The sequence below is a fragment of the Chinchilla lanigera genome, unplaced genomic scaffold (genome assembly GCF_000276665.1).
Source record: "Chinchilla lanigera isolate Chin_1 unplaced genomic scaffold, ChiLan1.0 scaffold00037, whole genome shotgun sequence".
NCBI lineage: Eukaryota > Metazoa > Chordata > Mammalia > Rodentia > Chinchillidae > Chinchilla > Chinchilla lanigera.
Window position 1 is genome coordinate 15,002,231 of NW_004955438.1, and position 18,803 is coordinate 15,021,033.

Consider the following 18,803-nt stretch of genomic DNA (forward strand, 5'->3'; position numbering starts at 1 on the left):
TTTTGGTTTTTCTCTGGTACCGGGAACCGAACTCACGACCTTGCGCTTGCCAGGCAGGCGCTTTTGCCGCTGAGCTAAATCCCCAGCCCCTACATAAGCGAGTTTAAAAGGCCGGCCTACAGTACATAGCAAGACCCTGTCCAAAAAAAAAAAAAAAAATCTAGTCAGTGTTCAGATTTCCCTGTCTGTCTCATTTTTTTTTTAACATTTGGTCTGTTTGAGACTACAAATAAGAGTGGAAGGTTTAGTCCCCGAGGGCTCCCTCTTGAGTACTGGTCCCCCTGTGGTGCCACACAGGCTCTGTTAAAATAAAGATTGGCTTTGATGTCGCTGTTAAAAAAAGAGTTGAGATTGCTCTTAAGATTCTTTAATTTTAAAAAATTCTTTTAATGTGTAGAATACCTATACTACCCTCCTTTTCTTGGAGTTTGTTAAGTAAACAAATGTATATTTTAAAAAAACCAAAACAACAAATGTGTATTTTTAAAATTGTGTTGAAGTCCTACATACTTCCTAATTATTACATACATTTTTATTTTGATATTTGTGATGCTGGGGATGAATCCTAGGGCCTTGCACATGCTAAATAAGTACCACAAGACACACCTCAAGTACCAGACTAATTTTACTTACGACATTTCTTTGACCACGAGTTCTCAAATTTTTCCCTTAATTCCACTTACGACATTTTCCTAGTTTTGATTTCCAGCTTAATTGTATTGAAGTCAGATAGCATAATTTGTGTGATACCAATTCTTTGAAATTTCATATTTATGCCCTAGTAAGTCAGCTTTTATGCATTCTGTGTATTCTTGAAAAGAAGATGTTCTACTTGGGTGCTATGTATTATGTATATTCTTGCGTTAAATTTGTAGTCTGTGCTTTCAGATCCTTTTTTTTCCCCTTTAACTTACTTGTTTGATCTGGTGATTTTTTTGCAGTTTCAAAAAATTTTTTATATGGCATATTTTAAGTTTAGACCACGTAAACAATAATATAATGAGTCCCCTATGCTCACTATTAAGCCTCAATTTTAATTAACACTCCCATTTTTAAATCATTTTTACCACTCCCTTCCATTTGATTAATTTTTTATGTTTTTTTCTTTTGGGTAAAAATACATATTTTGAGATGCACAAAAATCTTAGCTTTGCAGGCAAGTGATATACTCTGTATTGGTGGTGGTGGACCTATGGCACGCATGCCACATTGGGCACGCAAAGCCCTTTCTGTGGGCACGCAAGCCAAGTTGCCCCAGCATCATCCCAAAAACTTAGCGTTGGATATTCAATTTAATTGCAGTGTTGGCACTTTGCGATAAGGAAGTGGTTTTAGGGTTGCAGTTTCGGCACTTGGTCTCTAAAAGGTTTGCCGTCAATGCTCTATACCTGCACCTTTATCATGATACAGCTTTTATTTGCCCCAGAAAGTTCATAGTGTTCCTTTCCAGTTAATTTCCCTACCTCATATCTAAAAGCATTTACTGTTGTGATTTTTTTTTACTTTGGTGTTTGCTAGTTCTAAAACTTCCTATGAACGGTATCATACAGTATGTATACTTTCCAATCTGGCCTCTAATACAATGGTGTTAGTGAGATTCCATGTTAGTCTTTCTATTCATTTTTATTGTGTAGTATTTTATCATATGAATATACAACAGTTTTTTCCATTCTCCTTATGGACATTTGGGTTGTTTCCCATTTTTTTATTGTTTTTTTTTTTTTTTTCCCCATTTTTTTTATTGTGAAAAAATTGTTATTGACATTTTTGTGCTTGTTTTTCTTTGGGGCAAACTTTTCGTTTCTCTTGGATAAATACCTAGGAATGGAACTGCTAGATCAAATGGGCATGTTTGATTTCATGAGAAATTATGAAATATTTTTTTCCACAGTAGTGGTACTATTTTGTGCTCCCACCAGCAGTGTACGAGTTAGAGTTGCACCATATCACCAACACTGGTATAATCTTTTTGATTGAAGTCATTCTAGCGGTGAGTATTGGTTCTCCTTGTGATTTTAATTTGCATTTCTTTGATCACTAAAGATTCTGAGACCGGCTAGATGTGATGGTGCACACCTGAGGCAGGCGTATCACTGTGAGTTTGAGGCCAGCCTGAACTACATAGTGAAGCCCTGTCTCAAGAAGGAAAACAACAAAAAATTCTGAGAACTTTTTCATATGATTATTGACTAATGTTTATTTAACCTCATAAAGGATCAAGTCTTGCCCATATGTCTGCAGTACATAACGATTACATTCGTTATGGGGTGTTGACACATGTATCTGACACATCTGAATTCCTTTTTCATCCCCTTCTCTCCTCTCTCTGCCCTCTCCCTTCCCTTTTGCAAAAGACCTGTCTTCTTATTTTGTCTTTTAGATGTGTTTTTTGCATAGTTTTCTCTTTTTTTTTTTTTGGTTTTTCTCCAGTACTGGGAACCGAACTCACGACCTTGGGCTTGCCAGGCAGGCGCTTTTGCCACTGAGCTAAGTCCCCAGCCCCTTGCATCACATTTAGTACTTGAATCACATTTAGTAACAAAAGCAAGATGAATCTTAATGAGGCTGTATCTGTTAAGATATTCTATATTCTAGTTAGAGTATTGCTCTTCTTGCTTTGTAACTCACAGCTGTTCTATTGTGCCTTCCTCTGTTGAGACCTCCTTTTTTTCACCCAGAAACATTTCAGAGACAAAAGAAAAGACCAAAACTCAGACACTCAACTTATCTCTGGTTTTCTTCTTCCTGGACTGTATTCTTACATTTCTATCACCATTGATTCAGTGTGTCCAGACTTGGAGATCATTCGAGAACTATAGGCTCTAATTTGGAGAACACATTTTCATCATAGGGGAATTTGTTGAGAATTGATAGTTTAGCCATGGTAGTCAGCTTGAGCCAACAGTGCTCCACCAGAAAGTAAACTGCTGATGTACACCTGGGGACCATGCTAGTATAATAAGTGTGTGTGTGTTATATATATATATATTTTTTTTTACAGACAATAATTCAGATCCTAACCCTGGAGCCCAAGAGGATTCTTCAAAGGAAAACACATCTTCTGATGCTGCTATTCACACTGATCACAACCCAGCACCCAGCGACAATGGCAAATCACATGAACTGTCTAATCTCCGGCTGGAGAATCAGCTGCTGAGGAATGAAGTTCAGTCTTTAAATCAGGAAATGGCCTCATTACTTCAAAGATCCAAAGAAACTCAAGAAGGTAAGGTTTTATTTAATTTGTTCAGGATGAGGAATTTAACATTCAAAACCAAAAACTTTACATCTAATTAGGTATAATTTAGGTGAGGCTTGTAAAATGGCATTTTCATAGAAATATAGGACCCAGATTTGAAAATGGGCTCTGTCATCCTCCTGTCAACACAAAATAGAGCATTGACTAGTTTGGTCTTTAGTCACTACTAAGTTTAAGAACTAGTAGGAATTACACATTCATCATCATCTAAATTTTTTGTTTGCTGTGTTGATTTATTTGTTTGTTTTTCTTTTTTGTCTTTTTGGAGACAGGGCCTCACTTGGAGTTCAGGTTGGTCTTGAACTCACTATGCATCCCAGGCTGCCCCTGAACTTACTGCAATCCTCTTGCCTTGGTCTCCCAAGTTCTGGTATTACAGGTGTGTATCACCACACCTGGCCTATCAAGTTCATTTGATTTATTCTGAACTTTCAGGGGGACTATTCCATGACCATAGGTGGGATTAAATAAAGGTCCAGTGCTGCTGCTCCATGGAATTCAATTTAAATATGCCCTTGGGAATGGTGCAGTTAGGTGGCCCCAGAGTAGAAAACCCAAGTTCCTTAGAAATGATTAATTAAAAAGGAAGTAATTTCATGACTGAGGTCTTGACAGCAGAAAGTGTGCATGTTTTTGTAAGTGACTGAGGGGAAAACTAGAAGGGAAATCCCTGACCTTGTTCCTGGAGCTAATGAGGAGAATGAGGGGACAGTGGGAAAACTTCTGCCTACACATGAGAGGAGGCCAGAAGAGCAGAATGGTAAGGTTGGTTAAGACTGCACATTTTAGAATAAAACTTCACTCTGCCAGGGCTGATGTAGGCAAATAGTGGTGTTTTTGTTTGTTCTGTTTTAATGTGTTTTGGGTGTTTTTGTGGAGGACTGCAGTTACAGATGCATAGGAGAGTGTAGAAATACCATTGTATTCTGAAACAGCATTACATTGCCCCTTTGCACTGATTTTCTAGGTTAAAAGAACATCTTTTCCAACAGTAAATGAAAGAAACAAATTCTCTTTAGGCTTTTGTTTTGGGTTTCATTTTGTTTTTCCTGGAGTGCACTTTTACTTTGGATTTCCATTCTGTTACCTTTCTCCGGCAGAACCTGACAAATTCACTGACCACTTTAACGTTGTTAACCCTGCTGTCTACCAGTTTGGGCTCCCAAGTGCTTTCTGATATATCTGCAGAAATATCAACGTTGTGGAAGAATAGCTAGCTTCATGTCTCTTTTCTAGCCCATTAACTATAATATAGGTGTACATATTGAAAAATGGGTTGAAAATATTGAAAAATGCCTTGAAAAATGGGTTTCTCATTTGGGGCAAACCCCCCCAAAAAGATATTTGTAATCTTCTAATTTTGGTAAAAACTAAAATCCTAAAGGGACAGCAGTCTACATGTGCTGTGAAAAAGATATGTTTGGTTTTGCTCATGTGGAGAAATTTCATTTTTATAGAATTAAACAAAGCAAGAGCAAGAGTTGAAAAATGGAATGTTGACCATTCAAAGAGCGACCGAATAACTCGAGAACTCCGGGCTCAAGTCGATGACCTGACGGAAGCAATGGCTGCAAAGGACTCCCAGCTGGCCGTCCTGAAAGTGAGACTCCAGGAGGCTGACCAGCTGCTCAGTACTCGCACAGAAGCACTAGAAGTCCTACAGAGTGAGAAGTCACGGTTGGTCTTTCTGTAATAATAAAAAACATGAACTAGAACGGTCCTCTCTTTCCACGATGACTGATAGTGAACACTGCACTGTGTCTTAGTTTATGAAGACTTATAAGAGGGAGCATTTCTTGTAGCAGTATTAGAAATGTGCACTTGAAGTGGATTCATCAGCAGGTGCAGTGGTATATGCCTATAATCTCAACACTCTGGGAGGCTGAGACAGGAGAATTAAAATTTCAAGTATAGCCTAGGCAGTTTAACAGCTTAGCAACATCTTGTCTCAAAAATAAAAAGCACTGGGGATATAGCTCAGTGCAGAGGTCCTGAGTTTAATCCCTCGTACCACCAAAAAAAGTCATCATTTGTATGTGGAGGTGCATTGTTAGCAGATTCTGAATTTAAAACTATTTGAAGAACTTAGTTATCTTAATCTTTGGCATATACTATGTGCTTGTATTTGGAGCCCTAAAAATACAGATTGCATCCCATTAGAAAGGAAAAAGATTTTCCAGAAATGGCTTAGACAGGTCATCTTTTTTGTTTGACTAACAGAGAGTCTGTAAAGTTTATTCTTCCTTATCACTTGTACCCTGTGGAAATATTTTTTTGACCCATGCTGCATTTTCTTTCAGAATAATGCAGGATCACAATGAAGGAAGTAGCCTACAGAATCAAGCTCTGCAAACTCTTCAGGAGAGACTGCATGAAGCAGATGCCACTTTAAAGAGAGAGCAAGAAAGCTACAAACAGATGCAGGTTAGAAGGCAGACAACAGCGTTCTGTTGATACTTGGACAAGAAGGAATGCCTTTGTGGTGTTCCCTAACACATTTATAAAATTCTGCAGTGCATTTCAGAAAATGCTGTTTCTGTGACAAAAACCAGATATTTAGAAAATTAACCTGATCCTTGCTAAATGTTTCCTTTTGTGTGTGAGATAGTTAATATTCGTTACATCTTTCACCTAGTTTTGCAGCAACCATTACCATTATTTGCGCAAACGCTGGTTTGAGGCATTTTTGCCTAAGCTTTTTCTTATTTCAATTAAATCGGATTTGTTTATTTCAAGAGATAGTTGTACATAATACTATATAGAGTTTTACTCTAAAACAGTTTCTATCCCTAGTTCAGGCTCAGCCCTGTCTGAACTTCAGAGTTGCCTATAGAAGGCTTTCTGATGCCCAGCCTTTCTGCATTCTACTGTGTGAGGTAGGACCTAGACGTGGGTAGTTTGTTTTTACAGTATTTACAGGCGCATCCAATAGGTAGCTGGGGCTGCGAACCACTGGTCCAGGAGCTCTTCTCCACAGGTGGAAGCACTTTAGCCCTGAAAGTAAATACCAAGTACTGTATAGCAGTGTGTTTTCTTAAATTTAACAGTACATTTCATTTAATACAGTGTATCTAAAGTTCAGTTTGGCCAACCCTAATCTAAAAACTCTACATCAGAAGCACTCCAATTTTGGAAACTTTTTGCTACAAGTGGAAAATTCCACATTATAAAACTTTGTTTTGCCAGGCATATAGCTCAGCAGCACAAGCACCAGCCTGGCAAGTACAAAGTCCTGAGTTGAATTCCTGATACTGCAAAAAAAACAACAAACTTTGTTTTCTGCACAAAATTATTTCAGATACTATATAACTTACCTTCAAGCTATGTGTATATGAAATACAAATGAATTTTATGTTTAAACTTAGGTTCCATCCCCAGATAGCTCTTGTGTATGAAAGTGTCCCCAGATCTGAACTACTTCTGGTCCCAGGCATTTTAGATGAGGCATTTTCACCTTATACAGTATTATCGTAGACATGTATTTTTAAAAATTACATTAATTTTACATATGAATATTATAAAACTAATTGAGGAGTATAAAAGAACTCATTGTACCATCTTTGTTTTTGTTTTTGTTTTTGTTTTGTCTTTTTAAGACAGGGTCTCGCTGTGCAGTTCAGGCTGGCCTTGAGTTGACTTTTGTAGCCCAGGCTGGTCTCAAACTCACAATGATCCTCCTGCCTCAGCCCCCTGAGTGCTGAGATTACAGCACTCCATCCTGTACCATCTTTGTAACTTCTCTGTGAGCCTACAATTACTCAAAAATGAAATTATTCTGTAGTCAAAAATAACACAAAACTAAAAGAAATGAATATTACACAGTTTTACATACATTAATTCTGCATCTTTTTTGTTTTTTGATTCTTTAAAACATGGTATATTTTACACTTAAGACACATTTCAATTCTGTCATTAAATTTTCCTCAGGAATGCTTGACCTACATTTATATTTCATGAAATTTACAAATAAGCAAGTCCATTGATATACCCCAGTTGGTCCATACATATTTACAAGTTTTTCTAAGAGTAGGCAGTTCCTCAAAAATTCAGTTATCACATGACCTACTAGTCTACATGTATATAAACGTTTATGAAAGAGAATTGAAAATGTATGTCCTCATAAAAACTTGTGTACACATGTTTATAGCAGCATTATTCATAATAGCTCAAAGCTATATGTAATACAAATGTCTGTCAGTTGCTGCATAGATAAGTACACTGAGATATGTCCATATAGGGAAATCTTACTCAGCCATGGAGTAGAATGGTGTTGATACATGCTACAACATGTGTCAATAGTTGGATGAACCTTGGAAACATTGCATGTTAAAGAAGACAAACACAAAGGCCACATATTTAATGATTCCATTTGTGTGAAATGTGCAGAATAAATAAATCCACAGAGAAATAAAGTAGATTAATGGTTGCTAGGGGTTGAAGAGAGAGGCAGAATATGGAAGGGGATTTCTTTTTGGATTGATGAAAATATTCCAGGGCCGGAGGTATAGCTCAGTGGCATAAGCACCTGCCTGGCAAACACAAGGTCTTGAGTTAGATTTCCGGTACCAAAAAAAAAAAAAAATTGATGAAAATATTCCAGAACTCTATTATAATGGTTGAACAACTCAGTAAGTGCACTGAATTATACACCTTAAAAGGGTGAACTTTATGGAATGTGAATAGTTCTGGAAAAGGCCTGGGGTGTGTGCTTTTTCAGCAGACTCCCTAGTTGATTTTGATGCATTGCCATGTTTCAAAGCCACATTTTAGATTTTCTATATTTAGCTCCTAACGAAGAATTTTTCTTTATTATGTTGTTGGTCTGAGCTAGTACATCCCATAAGATATGGGAACTAATGGTTACAAAATATATTTAAAGGTTAAAGATATGTATGATATAACGATTTATCATAGAATGAGTTTGCTGCACGCCTTAATAAAATGGAAATGGAACGGCAGAACCTGGCAGAAGCAGTTACTCTGGCAGAAAGAAAATACTCCGACGAGAAGAAGAGAGTTGATGAACTGCAGCAGCAAGTCAAGCTACACAAATTGAACTGGGAGTCTTCTAAGCAGGAATTAATTGACTACAAGCAGAAGGCCACTAGAATACTCCAAGTAAGCATAAAGTACACAGTTTTGAATGTGAAGGTGTATCAGTTAACTGAGAGATACTGACATTCTTGTCAATACTGTGAAATGATTAGTGTTTGGCTGGATTGCCTTGCTACACTTAGAAAGCTTATAAAGAGGATGAAATCTCTCCTGGTGCTACCATATTGTTATTTAAAACCATCTTGTCGCCACCTAGTTCAGATTATTAATATATCACCTTGATCACTGTGAGGTCTTAATGTTTATTGCTGAGCAACCTTGTTGAATTTTTCAGAGCAATGACCTAGACCTTATCCAGCTCTCAGTCATCTCACCCTACTTGCTTTCTCCTGTCTTATCTCTAAGGTGACCTGACCTTCTTACTAAGACTGCAGTCACCTAAAATAGTCTTCAGCTTCTCTCTTCTTTCCTCTCATTTCAGAGAGGACACGTCCTTTCAGGTTTTGTCTGCCAGTACTTGATTCCATCTCTTATTCATACCTCATTTAAGCTCTTTCTCCATATTTGTGATTCTTCCCATGTGTCTCTCTCTTGCTGCCTCTGGCTTAGCTTACAAGGGAGCACATGGTTATTCAGTGGAAGAATGAAGACTAAATTTTAGGACTCCTGCCTAAGAAAAAACTAATTTTCTTTTAGTTTAGTTTGTTTGTTTTTACCACTTTGAAGTATTTTCCTGCCCTCCTTTCTCTCAATGCAAGATGTATCAGAATTTGCATATCTGCTGTCTTCATTGCTTTAGGATGTGTTAACTTTAACTCCTTCATGTAATTTCTGTCTCTGCTACATTTCTGACAGTGTCTTCTCAAAATGTACATTCTTTGTCCTTCTCTGTGTCCATTCACTGTGGTTTGGTAGCATATTTGGCCTTGGTACCTTCCCGCCTTCTTAAAACTCCTCCTCCTATGCCACTCGTGCTGCCCTGGAGCTCTCATCCCGTGCTGTTTCTTTCTGGGGCCCTCTTCCCCATCTCCACGGAGTAAGAATCTTAAGTTTTGTCCTAAAGCCTCTTTCATTATTTTCTTACCTTGCGTCATCATGTACTCACTCTGCTTCTGTTTGTCACCTCTGTGTGACTTCAAATCTCCAACTCTCACCTCCTGACCTGTTTCTAGCTGCCTGCTGTGTAAGCATGGAATGTCCCAATCTCTAACCACCTTCTTCATTTTCCTTTCCTGGTTTATATTTTTTGCCACCCTCTAGAAAAGCTTGAACGTACACAGTAGTTTAAAAAAAAAAAAAAAAAAAAAAAATCACCAAAAACTAAACCTCAGCAGGGTTATTTTGTACTCTACCTTTTTTCCTTTAGCCTCAGTCTTCTCCTGGATGCAAATTCCCTTTTATTCCTCCCCTGAAACTGCATGTCTAGCTCTTCCAAACTCTTCTTTCTAATTATTTGTGTTGTTCACTCTCAATTTGTTAATTCATTGAGAAGAGACTTATTGTGTGCCTCACTCTTCACTAGGCACCATGGTTAGTGCTGAGATACAAAGCTCAAAAGATGTGTCCTCTTCCTTTAAGGGAGCATTCAGCTCAGTGGGATGACACCAAAGTAAATGGTGAAGTTATTAATGGGGTACAGTGGGAACACGAGAAAAAAGGCCCTCAAAACGTGCCTGGGGATGTCAGGGGTGACTGCCCTGAGGAACTGGTGTGTAATGAGAAACCTGAAGGATGAGTAGGAAGACTTGCTAGGGAAGAGAGTTCATATAGAACATCTTGTATATCTGAGAGAACTCAGCTAGAACAGCCCCTGCCCAAATCAGGGGACCTGGGGGAACTTGGTACGCTTGGGGGAGCTTGGGAGTTCCCCACTGCAGTAGCACAAAGTTTAAGAGATTAAGAGATGGGAGATAAAACTCAGTGACCAGAAGGTGCAGATTATGGAGGGTCTTTATACCATGCAAAGAGGTTTCTATTTCACCTGTAGGTGATAGGAGGATGTGGCCGTGAATTTGAGTAGTAAGATCAGATTTGAGCGTATGAATCCAGGCGCAGTGAAGAGGTTCAGCAGGAGGCGGACCCCATTGTTCATCATCAGACCCAACATAGTCCCTGCTACCCAAGAAATTATTGAATGCATTGAAGGGGTAAGGGGTGGGCAGGTAGATGATAGGTGATTACAAGGAATAACAAGAACCTTATCTAAGTTTGTGGAAATGAGGATGGCGAATGGGACAGCTGATGTAGAAAGTAAGAGATACGAGACTTGGAGATACTGAGCTAGTACATCCCATAAGATATGGAAGGGGAAGAGGGCAAATGGTATATAGGATGACTGCAGCTTTCCAGTTTGCATGTGTGAATGTTGTTTCCCTGTGCCACAAAAGAGAAAGACAGGGAGGACAGCAGGTTAGGGTTGAAGGAGATTGTAACAGATAATGGTGAGTTTTCAAAGTTGATGTGACATTCACATGGAAGCATCAGGCAGGTAATTAGAGGTACAGGCCGGAGCACAGCAAAGAATGTAGGCCTTAGCCATGGGGAGATAGCATGAAAGGTGGGAGTGCAGGTGAGATTAATTGAGGACAGTGTGTAGCCTGAGAAGGTAGAGGGCTGAGGGCTAGGAGCATCATGTTACACACCAGCATTTACAAACCAGGCAAAGGAAAAGAGCCTACAGAGGCACAACCTGAGCTGGGGAGTGGTCGGAATTTGGGAGAATCAGGAAGAGACTGATGGCTTCCATCTAAGGAAGCCCAGCAAGAGGAAGCTTTCAGTAGGGGTGACAGGCAGGTGCACAGTGGCTCTGTTATGATGAGGACTGGGCAGACGTCTTGGACTGGCGCTGGACGTCCCCCTGGAACCTCGGGAAGGAGGGCTCCAGGATGCATGGAGCTGAAGACGTGAAGGGGCAGCTTGACTGTGGACTTGAGTAGTAGCTAGACAGGAGTGTGTGGAGGGGGGTTGGATATTGTGATATTTTAAAAAATAAATATAAATGATCATGTTCATTACAGAAACTTAGAGGAAAAAAGTTGGAAGAAGGAAATAGAAAGGGAATATGAATATTATTCTGCTACTTAGAAAAAGCCTTTTTTCCCCTCCACTACTGGGGATTGAACCTAGCCTTTTCACACAGCTATATCCCCAACCCTGTTTAAAAATTTTGTGCAGAGTCTTGCTGACTTGCTCAGGTGGCCTCATACTTGAAGTCCTCCTGCCTTAGCCTTCCATGTTGAGATTGCAGGCGTGCGTTACCATGGCCAGCAGGAGATTCTTGAGGGAGGAGAGTAAGTTTAAGGGATAGTTAGGGTGAAATCTGTTGCTCTAGAACTGACACTATAAACTGGTATTCACATGTCAGATGTCCTATTCCAACTCATCCTTAATGCCAGGAGTCTACACGCTTTTTCTCTTTAGTGGGTCATATGTGTAAAACTGTAGAGCCGATGAACTATATATGGTCTCCACATATTTTTTGTTTCTATTTTTTATAGTCCTTTAAAATGTGAAAGGCTTTATTAGCTTGTGGGCTGTTAAAACACAGGTTTGTGAACATCTGCTTCACAGCACTGCCAAATTAACCATCATGAGATGCATCGCCAGTTATGTCACTCCCATGCCCAGCTTTTGGCAATTTGTTTCAACCCAGTGTGTAAAGTGAAAAGATTCTAGCCTGGCATCTGGTACTAATAATACTGTCTAAGCTGCATCTCCCAATGCTTTCTCATAGATCCTCTGTGCCTTTGCATTTCTATGATTTGTCCTGAGCTTTCTCTACACTTTAAAATCTTAACTGTTTGAAGGCCAGCAAAAATACTGTTGTTCAGAGGAAGCCTTTCCTCCCCACAGAAGTGGATTCTCCTGCTCAGAACTCTGCAAGTAATCTGACCGTATCTCACTCTTGGGTTTATTGCCTCCTACTAGATAATTTCTACTTGTCAGCTTATGAAAGGGAGTAAGAGACATCTTCTTCATTACACAGACAATTCAGCACAAACCATACCCTTTGTAGGTGCTCCATAAATATGTGTTGAGTGGAATATGTTGGGGAAAAAAAAGCATGTGAAGAAAATATGAGAAAAATCTTGTTTATAAGAGGTTTTCAACTGTTAACACAATCGAGGAGATTAAAATGTAAGGACATGCAGCAAGGATCTGTTGCAATTTTTCCCCTAAAGATTTGATCATCTGTGGACCTTATTTGAGAGATAATAATTGGGGTGTTTCCATAGTGAGCTAGTTTCTGTATTGTGAGATGATGTTTAATACACTGTACAGGCTCGCTGGTGATATAGCTTAATGGTAAGATTGTTTGACTTGAGTTTGATTCCAAGCACCATCAAGACAACAAAAACACTTAATATTCAAGATAATGTCTGCTTTGCTTAAACATGTTTCTTTTTTATAATAGTCTAAAGAAAAATTGATTAACAGCTTAAAGGAAGGCTCTGGTTTTGAAGGCTTAGATAGCAGCACTGCTAATAGCATGGAGCTAGAAGAACTTCGCCATGAGAAGGACATGCAGAGGGAAGAAATACAGAAGCTGATGGGCCAGATACATCAGCTCAGGTCTGAGCTACAGGTAAGATTCACTGTCAGTTTGAGAATCGATGAGTTCTATATTTGTTGGGGGAAAGGGTGTTACTGAAACAATGTGTGACATTTCTGCTGGAAGATTAGTTACCATGTGGAAGTGAGTCTAAAGCAACAGGTTTTCCCATTGACTGTAACTAAGGGAGTTGCAGACCCAGATACTGATACTTAGCAAGTGCTGCCATCTACTTCGGCTTCGAGTTACAGCAGGGAACCAGACCAGCTCTTTAGATTTATGGATCTTACATTCTGGTGGTTAAAGACGAATTAGATTTGGGCTTCTTTGTAACACTGAGATGTTTTCTCTTACTAGAATTGGCTTGGCAATGATCTTTATAGTTTTAGGTGAGTTTATATATATTGTTTTTAAAAGTGAAATTGAGCTATTTATTTCACTGAGATGGGTTCATTGACAAAAATATTAAGAGAGTTTCCAAGGTTGGGAAGTAGAGGCTAATGAGCCATAAAAATGAAATAACTTTTTGCAGGGTATATTCACCAGTGTATTCACTGAGCAGGTTGTTGATTGTAAGACTTGCATGGACTGCAACAGAGAATAGAATATCTTATCGAGAGCAGAGGTTTGAATATCAGACAGGCCTGCATATAGAGCCCATGTTTGGTGCTTAATAATCATCTTAGTTACTTTCTCATTGCTGGGACTAAAGGCACAACTTAAATGAGGACAGATTTATTTTGGCTCACAGTTTATAGAGGTTTCAGTCTAGATTTCTCTGGCACCAAGGCAGGATGCCCTGGCAGATGGGTGTGGCAGAGGAGCTTTGCTCACTGCATGGCAGCAGAGAGCAGGGATAAAAGGGAGGAGCTTGAAAGGCAGACAGACCCTTTTTTTAGGGTCCATGGTGACCCACCTTTTCTGGCGAGACCCTACCTCCAAACTGCAAGTCAGCTATACCACCCCATAATCCAGTCACCATTCAAAAGCCTGCCTTTCAGTCCCCGAGGCTCTTGGGGGCAGTTCTGTATAAATCATAACAATGTTAGCTTGCACTAGATACTTCATCTCATGGACCTTTTATTTTCTGTGTATAAAAAATGCAGCTAAACAAAGGTTGTCTTGAAAATAAGAGGTAGACAAAGGACCTAGCATTGTTTCTGACCTGTAATGGACCCTCAGATAGCTGCTGGCTTTCTAGGTTTTGTATTTCTTCAAGGCAGGATTTTTTTAAAAATGTAAATAATTTCGAATTCTAAAGAATTAAGTCCATAATCTTAAAAATTGGGTTAAATGCTAAAGTTATCCATACCTCTTCTATGGCTTTTGAATGAGATTATTAAAATTTATTACTTTTTAAAATATCCCAGCATCATGAATAACATTGAACCATTTTCCTGCCTCTTAAGAAGTTCGTGAAATCTGTAATAAAAGGTATTAGGTTAGCAAAATGAAAGAGTAAGTAATTATAATAGCTGTCATTTGATGAGCACTTGTGTGTCAGACATTTCTCCAGGCACTGGGCTTACATCCTAACCTTTATTCTGTACTATAACACTGCGAAGGAGATGATGTTATTTTATATTTGAAGAAATTTAGGCACAGAGAAGGAAATGCCATCACACTAAGAGAGTGACACAGCCAGGATCAGAACTCTAGTTTAACTCTAGAACATGTGTGTTTTGTTTTGATTTTTTTTGAAACAGGGTCTCTCTATATATTTCAGGCTGGCCTCATCCTCCTGCCTCAGCCTCCTGAGGACTGGGATTATAGGCGTGGGTCACCATGTCAGTCTAAAACATGTGTTCTTAATCATTGTGCGTTCTGCCTACTTCCAAAGAATTTGCCTAATTTAGGCAAATGATGACAAAGATTAATCTGCCTTCTGCTAATCCCTAAAACTGAAAAATAGGGAAAAATAATAATTACTGCTTTTTTCTTTTTCTCTAAATCTACAAAATTGTATGAGTGTAGGGAATCATATTGTGATTATCTGGAAGTATTGTTAATCTTAGTTCTTTCCAACAACATTTGAAATTCAAGAGTTTGTGGAGATGAAAGCTGAATATGAAAGAGAAGGTACCAAAATATAAAGTGCAAAATTACAGTGCTGACCCTGTCTCCCACTGTACTGTATTCGTGGACTTAATGCTTGACTCGTGGGGAAAATATCAAAACCTAGGGCTATGTTCTTTGCACCAGTAGGCATAACAACAAGTGGTTGAGTTTGAAGAACTGAGAGTTAGAAATATGGTAAGGTATGAAATCAGGGAATTGTCATAAAGCTAAAAGAAGAAAATAATAGGCTAACTCCAGATGGTACAGTAAGAAGAAAGTTTTCATGTATTGACTACAGCTGCTCTGCACACTAACTATACCCTGCAGTAACAGGTAACTAATGCGGTGAAGTCCTTTTGGTGGTGTATTTCTGTTTTTCTGCAGTTGCTAGCTTTTGAATGAAGGTATGAAGCTCCCAGGGAGCTGCTGTCTGCTCATATGCAGAAACCCCGAAAGTCTGTGTGCCACAGCAGCTGCAGCACCCAGTTCACTCCACTGACCATGCTGTGTGGGGACGGCATCAGGTTCCGTGCTGCTTATAGACTGAACCCACGTCTCCCTCCTTTGTCCTTCTCGTGCCTGCTGAGCTCAGTTCACAGCACATGGTGGTTGCTCAGTAAGCACTGGGTCGGCTTTAGCTCAAGCGGTTACTTCCTCACGCTGGACTTTTCATCAGTTGGTAGATGTTGAGCTGAACGGTTACTTGCTGCTTTCACATGTAAGGTTCTTCTTTTTAGGATATGGAGGCTCAGCAGGTTAGTGAAGCAGAATCGGCAAGAGAACAGTTACAAGATCTGCAAGACCAGATAGCCGGGCAGAAAGCCTCTAAGCAAGAGCTAGAGACGGAATTGGACCGCCTGAAGCAGGTAAGGATTTGAGGTGGATGATTATGAGAAAGGTGCTGCCCTCTGATGGCCACATGGGGACACCTGGCAGGAAAGCGAGCGCCTGGGCTCAGAGCAGCAGTGGAAGGTGGGCCTCTGCAGGGCCCTCCTACCTTATCATCCACCTTCTTTAGTTTTTGTTTGTTTGTTTAAGCACAAAATAGAGGTGCAAAATGGGGGTGTGACTTGCCCAACATTGTAAAATTAATTGGAGAATTGAATAGAACTCAAAATGCCTATCACAAAGCATGTAATTCTACTACCCTACTAGAAACGTGTCTATTGGTCAGGTGATTTTCATAGTTTGTTACATTGTTCCTTCTCCGAACTACAGTAAATATTTAATATAAATGCAGTATTAGTGCCATATTAACTGCCCTTTCTATTTGGCAAAGAGTGCTCATGCCAACCACTCTTAAAATCACATTTGAAATTTTATTTTGTTCAATTAGCAGTTATTTCTCCCTAGGCTAAGTAATTTTACATTAATGTATTTGTATAATAGTTTCTGTATTAACATAGTTAATATTAAACATGTTTATGGTAAATACACCAAGCTTTTTTGTTTTTATTTTTTCATGTGTATTTACATATTTTTATTAGATTTATTATGAAGGTATTACTTAAAATCTCTTTCCTGAATAGTAAGAGGAAAACTCACCAGCAGTAATGTGGCAGGTCTGTCATAGACCTTTCTGGATAACTTAATTATATAATTAAGACTAACTGTCCTTTCAGAAATTGCACTTTAATTTATTTAAGGAGCTGTTACATATTAAAAGGCAACAGTCTGATAGACTTGTTCTTAGTGAGCTAATTTTTACTTCATTGTGGAAGATAGCGTCCTCTCCCCAGTGCCCTTTTTAAAATGAGGAAGTCAAGTGGGAAAATGAGCTGAACTTACCTGAAGGCTATTTACTTAGTAATCAGTGTTCTAGGTGTGTAAAGTATTTAATCTTAGGTTTAAATGTCTTCCTTATTAATTTAAGGAGTTTCAGCTTGAATTTTGTGGTAGCCTAGAGCTTGAAAGAAATCAGGCCGTCCTCCTTGTATTTGTGATTCTCCTACCTGATCACCTCACTAGTGACTATATATATACATATATATATATATATATATTTTGTTTTTTTTTAAATTTATAATTTTTTTAAACTGGGAATCGAACTCATGACCTCAGGCTTGCCAGGCAAGCGCTTATGCCACTGAGCTGTATCCCCGGCCCTCTCATCACCTCACTAGTGGTCTCCTGATTGATCTGAATCTCCATTCCTTTCAGTCTGCAAAATGAACAGGTTGAGATGAATGTCTAGGCTCTCACAGTTTGATTCCATGTCGCCTGCCGCTCCTTTACCCCTATGCTGTTTTTTTTGTTTGTTTTGGTACTGAGAATCAAACTCACAACCTTGTGCTTGCCAGGCAGGCACTGTGCCACTGAGCTATATCCCCATGCTGTTTGCACAGAAAAGCATCATGCTTTTGAAAGTTCTGAGTAACTGTCATTACCCTCTCCTCCCTGCTCCACATTATATTTCAGTGAATTGGATGTGTGTTTGGATTGGCATGTGCTCTGCTCTCAGGTTTTGACCTGAGATTATCCAGTGTACAAACCAACAGTGCAGCAGTGCAGTAGTAAGAGAAGCTGGAGGTGTTTCTGTGATGCCCCTTTTATCAGTGCTGAACAAAACAGATACTGCCTATAATCACATGAAAAGCTGCTTGCTTAGCCTTGGTAATCTTAGGGAAATGTGAGTTGACCCCACAGTGTCATCCCGTACATACTGACTACTTAGGAAGACTCACAGTACCAAGTGTTAATAAGAATAGGGAAAAACTGGAACTCTTTCTTATTGCTGATGGGAATGCAGAGTTGTACAGCTATTTTGAAAACAGTACAGAAAAGAAAAGAATTTGACAGGTTCTTTTGTATTAAATACACACATACCGTATAATCCAGCAGTTATTAATGAAAACATGACACATAAAAACTGGTGCTTGAATAATCATAGTAGCTTTATTTAGAAAAGCTGAAAAACCAGAAAAAACTTAAATATCCATCAGTGATGGGATATCTGTGCAATGAAATACTACTCAGCAGTCAAAAGGAGAGAACTATTGATATACTCTATATGTCCTCCTTCCTAGTGTTAAATGAAGTTATCTGCTGTAAGTTTCCATTTGTAGGACTTCCTAGAAAATATAAAATTGTAATCACAGGAATTAAATGTAGATTATGTAAGAGAACTTCTTGAGGTAGTTAGAAATGTTCTGTATCACAGTAGTGATAATGGATACACAATTGTCAGAATGTAAATGATTTTATACTTAAAACTGGTGAATTTTATTTTGTGTAGGTTATATCCCCATAAAGCTGATTTTTATATATTGTCTGATAATACAAGAAACCAAAATTGAACCCAGGCCTTGTGGTGAACACTATAATCCCAGTACTCAGGAGTGACTGAGGCAAGAGGATCACAAGTTTTTCAAGGCCAGCCTGAACAACGTAGTAAGACCCTGTCTCCAACAAACATACCAACGCTGCCCTCCAAAAAAATTAAGAGGCTAAATTCATTACCAGGTTAATTATGCATTTAAAATTTTCTTCCATGGAATGTTTTCTTCCCTAACACCTCCTACCACTTAATGTGTTATCAAAATTATATCTTTTTATTCTTATACGTAAGTTTCAAAAACCAATATGGATCTGCAGTTTTATTTTTGAATAATCATTAAATGTTCTTATATTTTTCAAAAGCATAATTTTAATGGCTGTATCATTGTTATAGTAAGAATGGACTATCACTTGTTTAGTTAAGCTTCTGTTACAGAACAGTCTGTTTTTGTTGTTTTCTAAATTTTTATTTTTTAAAGATCCTGCTATAAATACTTTAAAATTTAAATCCTTGACATTTTCCTTAAATTAACTTTCTAGGAAGGAAATTACTAGTCAAAAGATAGAGATATAGTAGATACAGATTTTTTTTTTTTTTTTTTT

At 38.6% G+C, this 18,803-nt stretch overlaps 1 protein-coding gene across 1 annotated transcript in view; it reads left to right on the forward strand.

Moving 5' to 3' along the window:
• The window catches only part of Golga5 (golgin A5), a 38,588-nt gene that overhangs the window by 9,521 nt on the left and 10,264 nt on the right, over nucleotides 1-18,803 (forward strand). Inside the window, exons 3-8 of the mRNA XM_005390333.2 lie at nucleotides 3,002-3,226; nucleotides 4,717-4,936; nucleotides 5,560-5,683; nucleotides 8,174-8,377; nucleotides 12,729-12,899; nucleotides 15,662-15,790. Of these exons, the coding sequence (XP_005390390.1) occupies nucleotides 3,002-3,226; nucleotides 4,717-4,936; nucleotides 5,560-5,683; nucleotides 8,174-8,377; nucleotides 12,729-12,899; nucleotides 15,662-15,790 (1,073 nt within the window). The remainder of the gene's footprint in view (nucleotides 1-3,001; nucleotides 3,227-4,716; nucleotides 4,937-5,559; nucleotides 5,684-8,173; nucleotides 8,378-12,728; nucleotides 12,900-15,661; nucleotides 15,791-18,803) is intronic.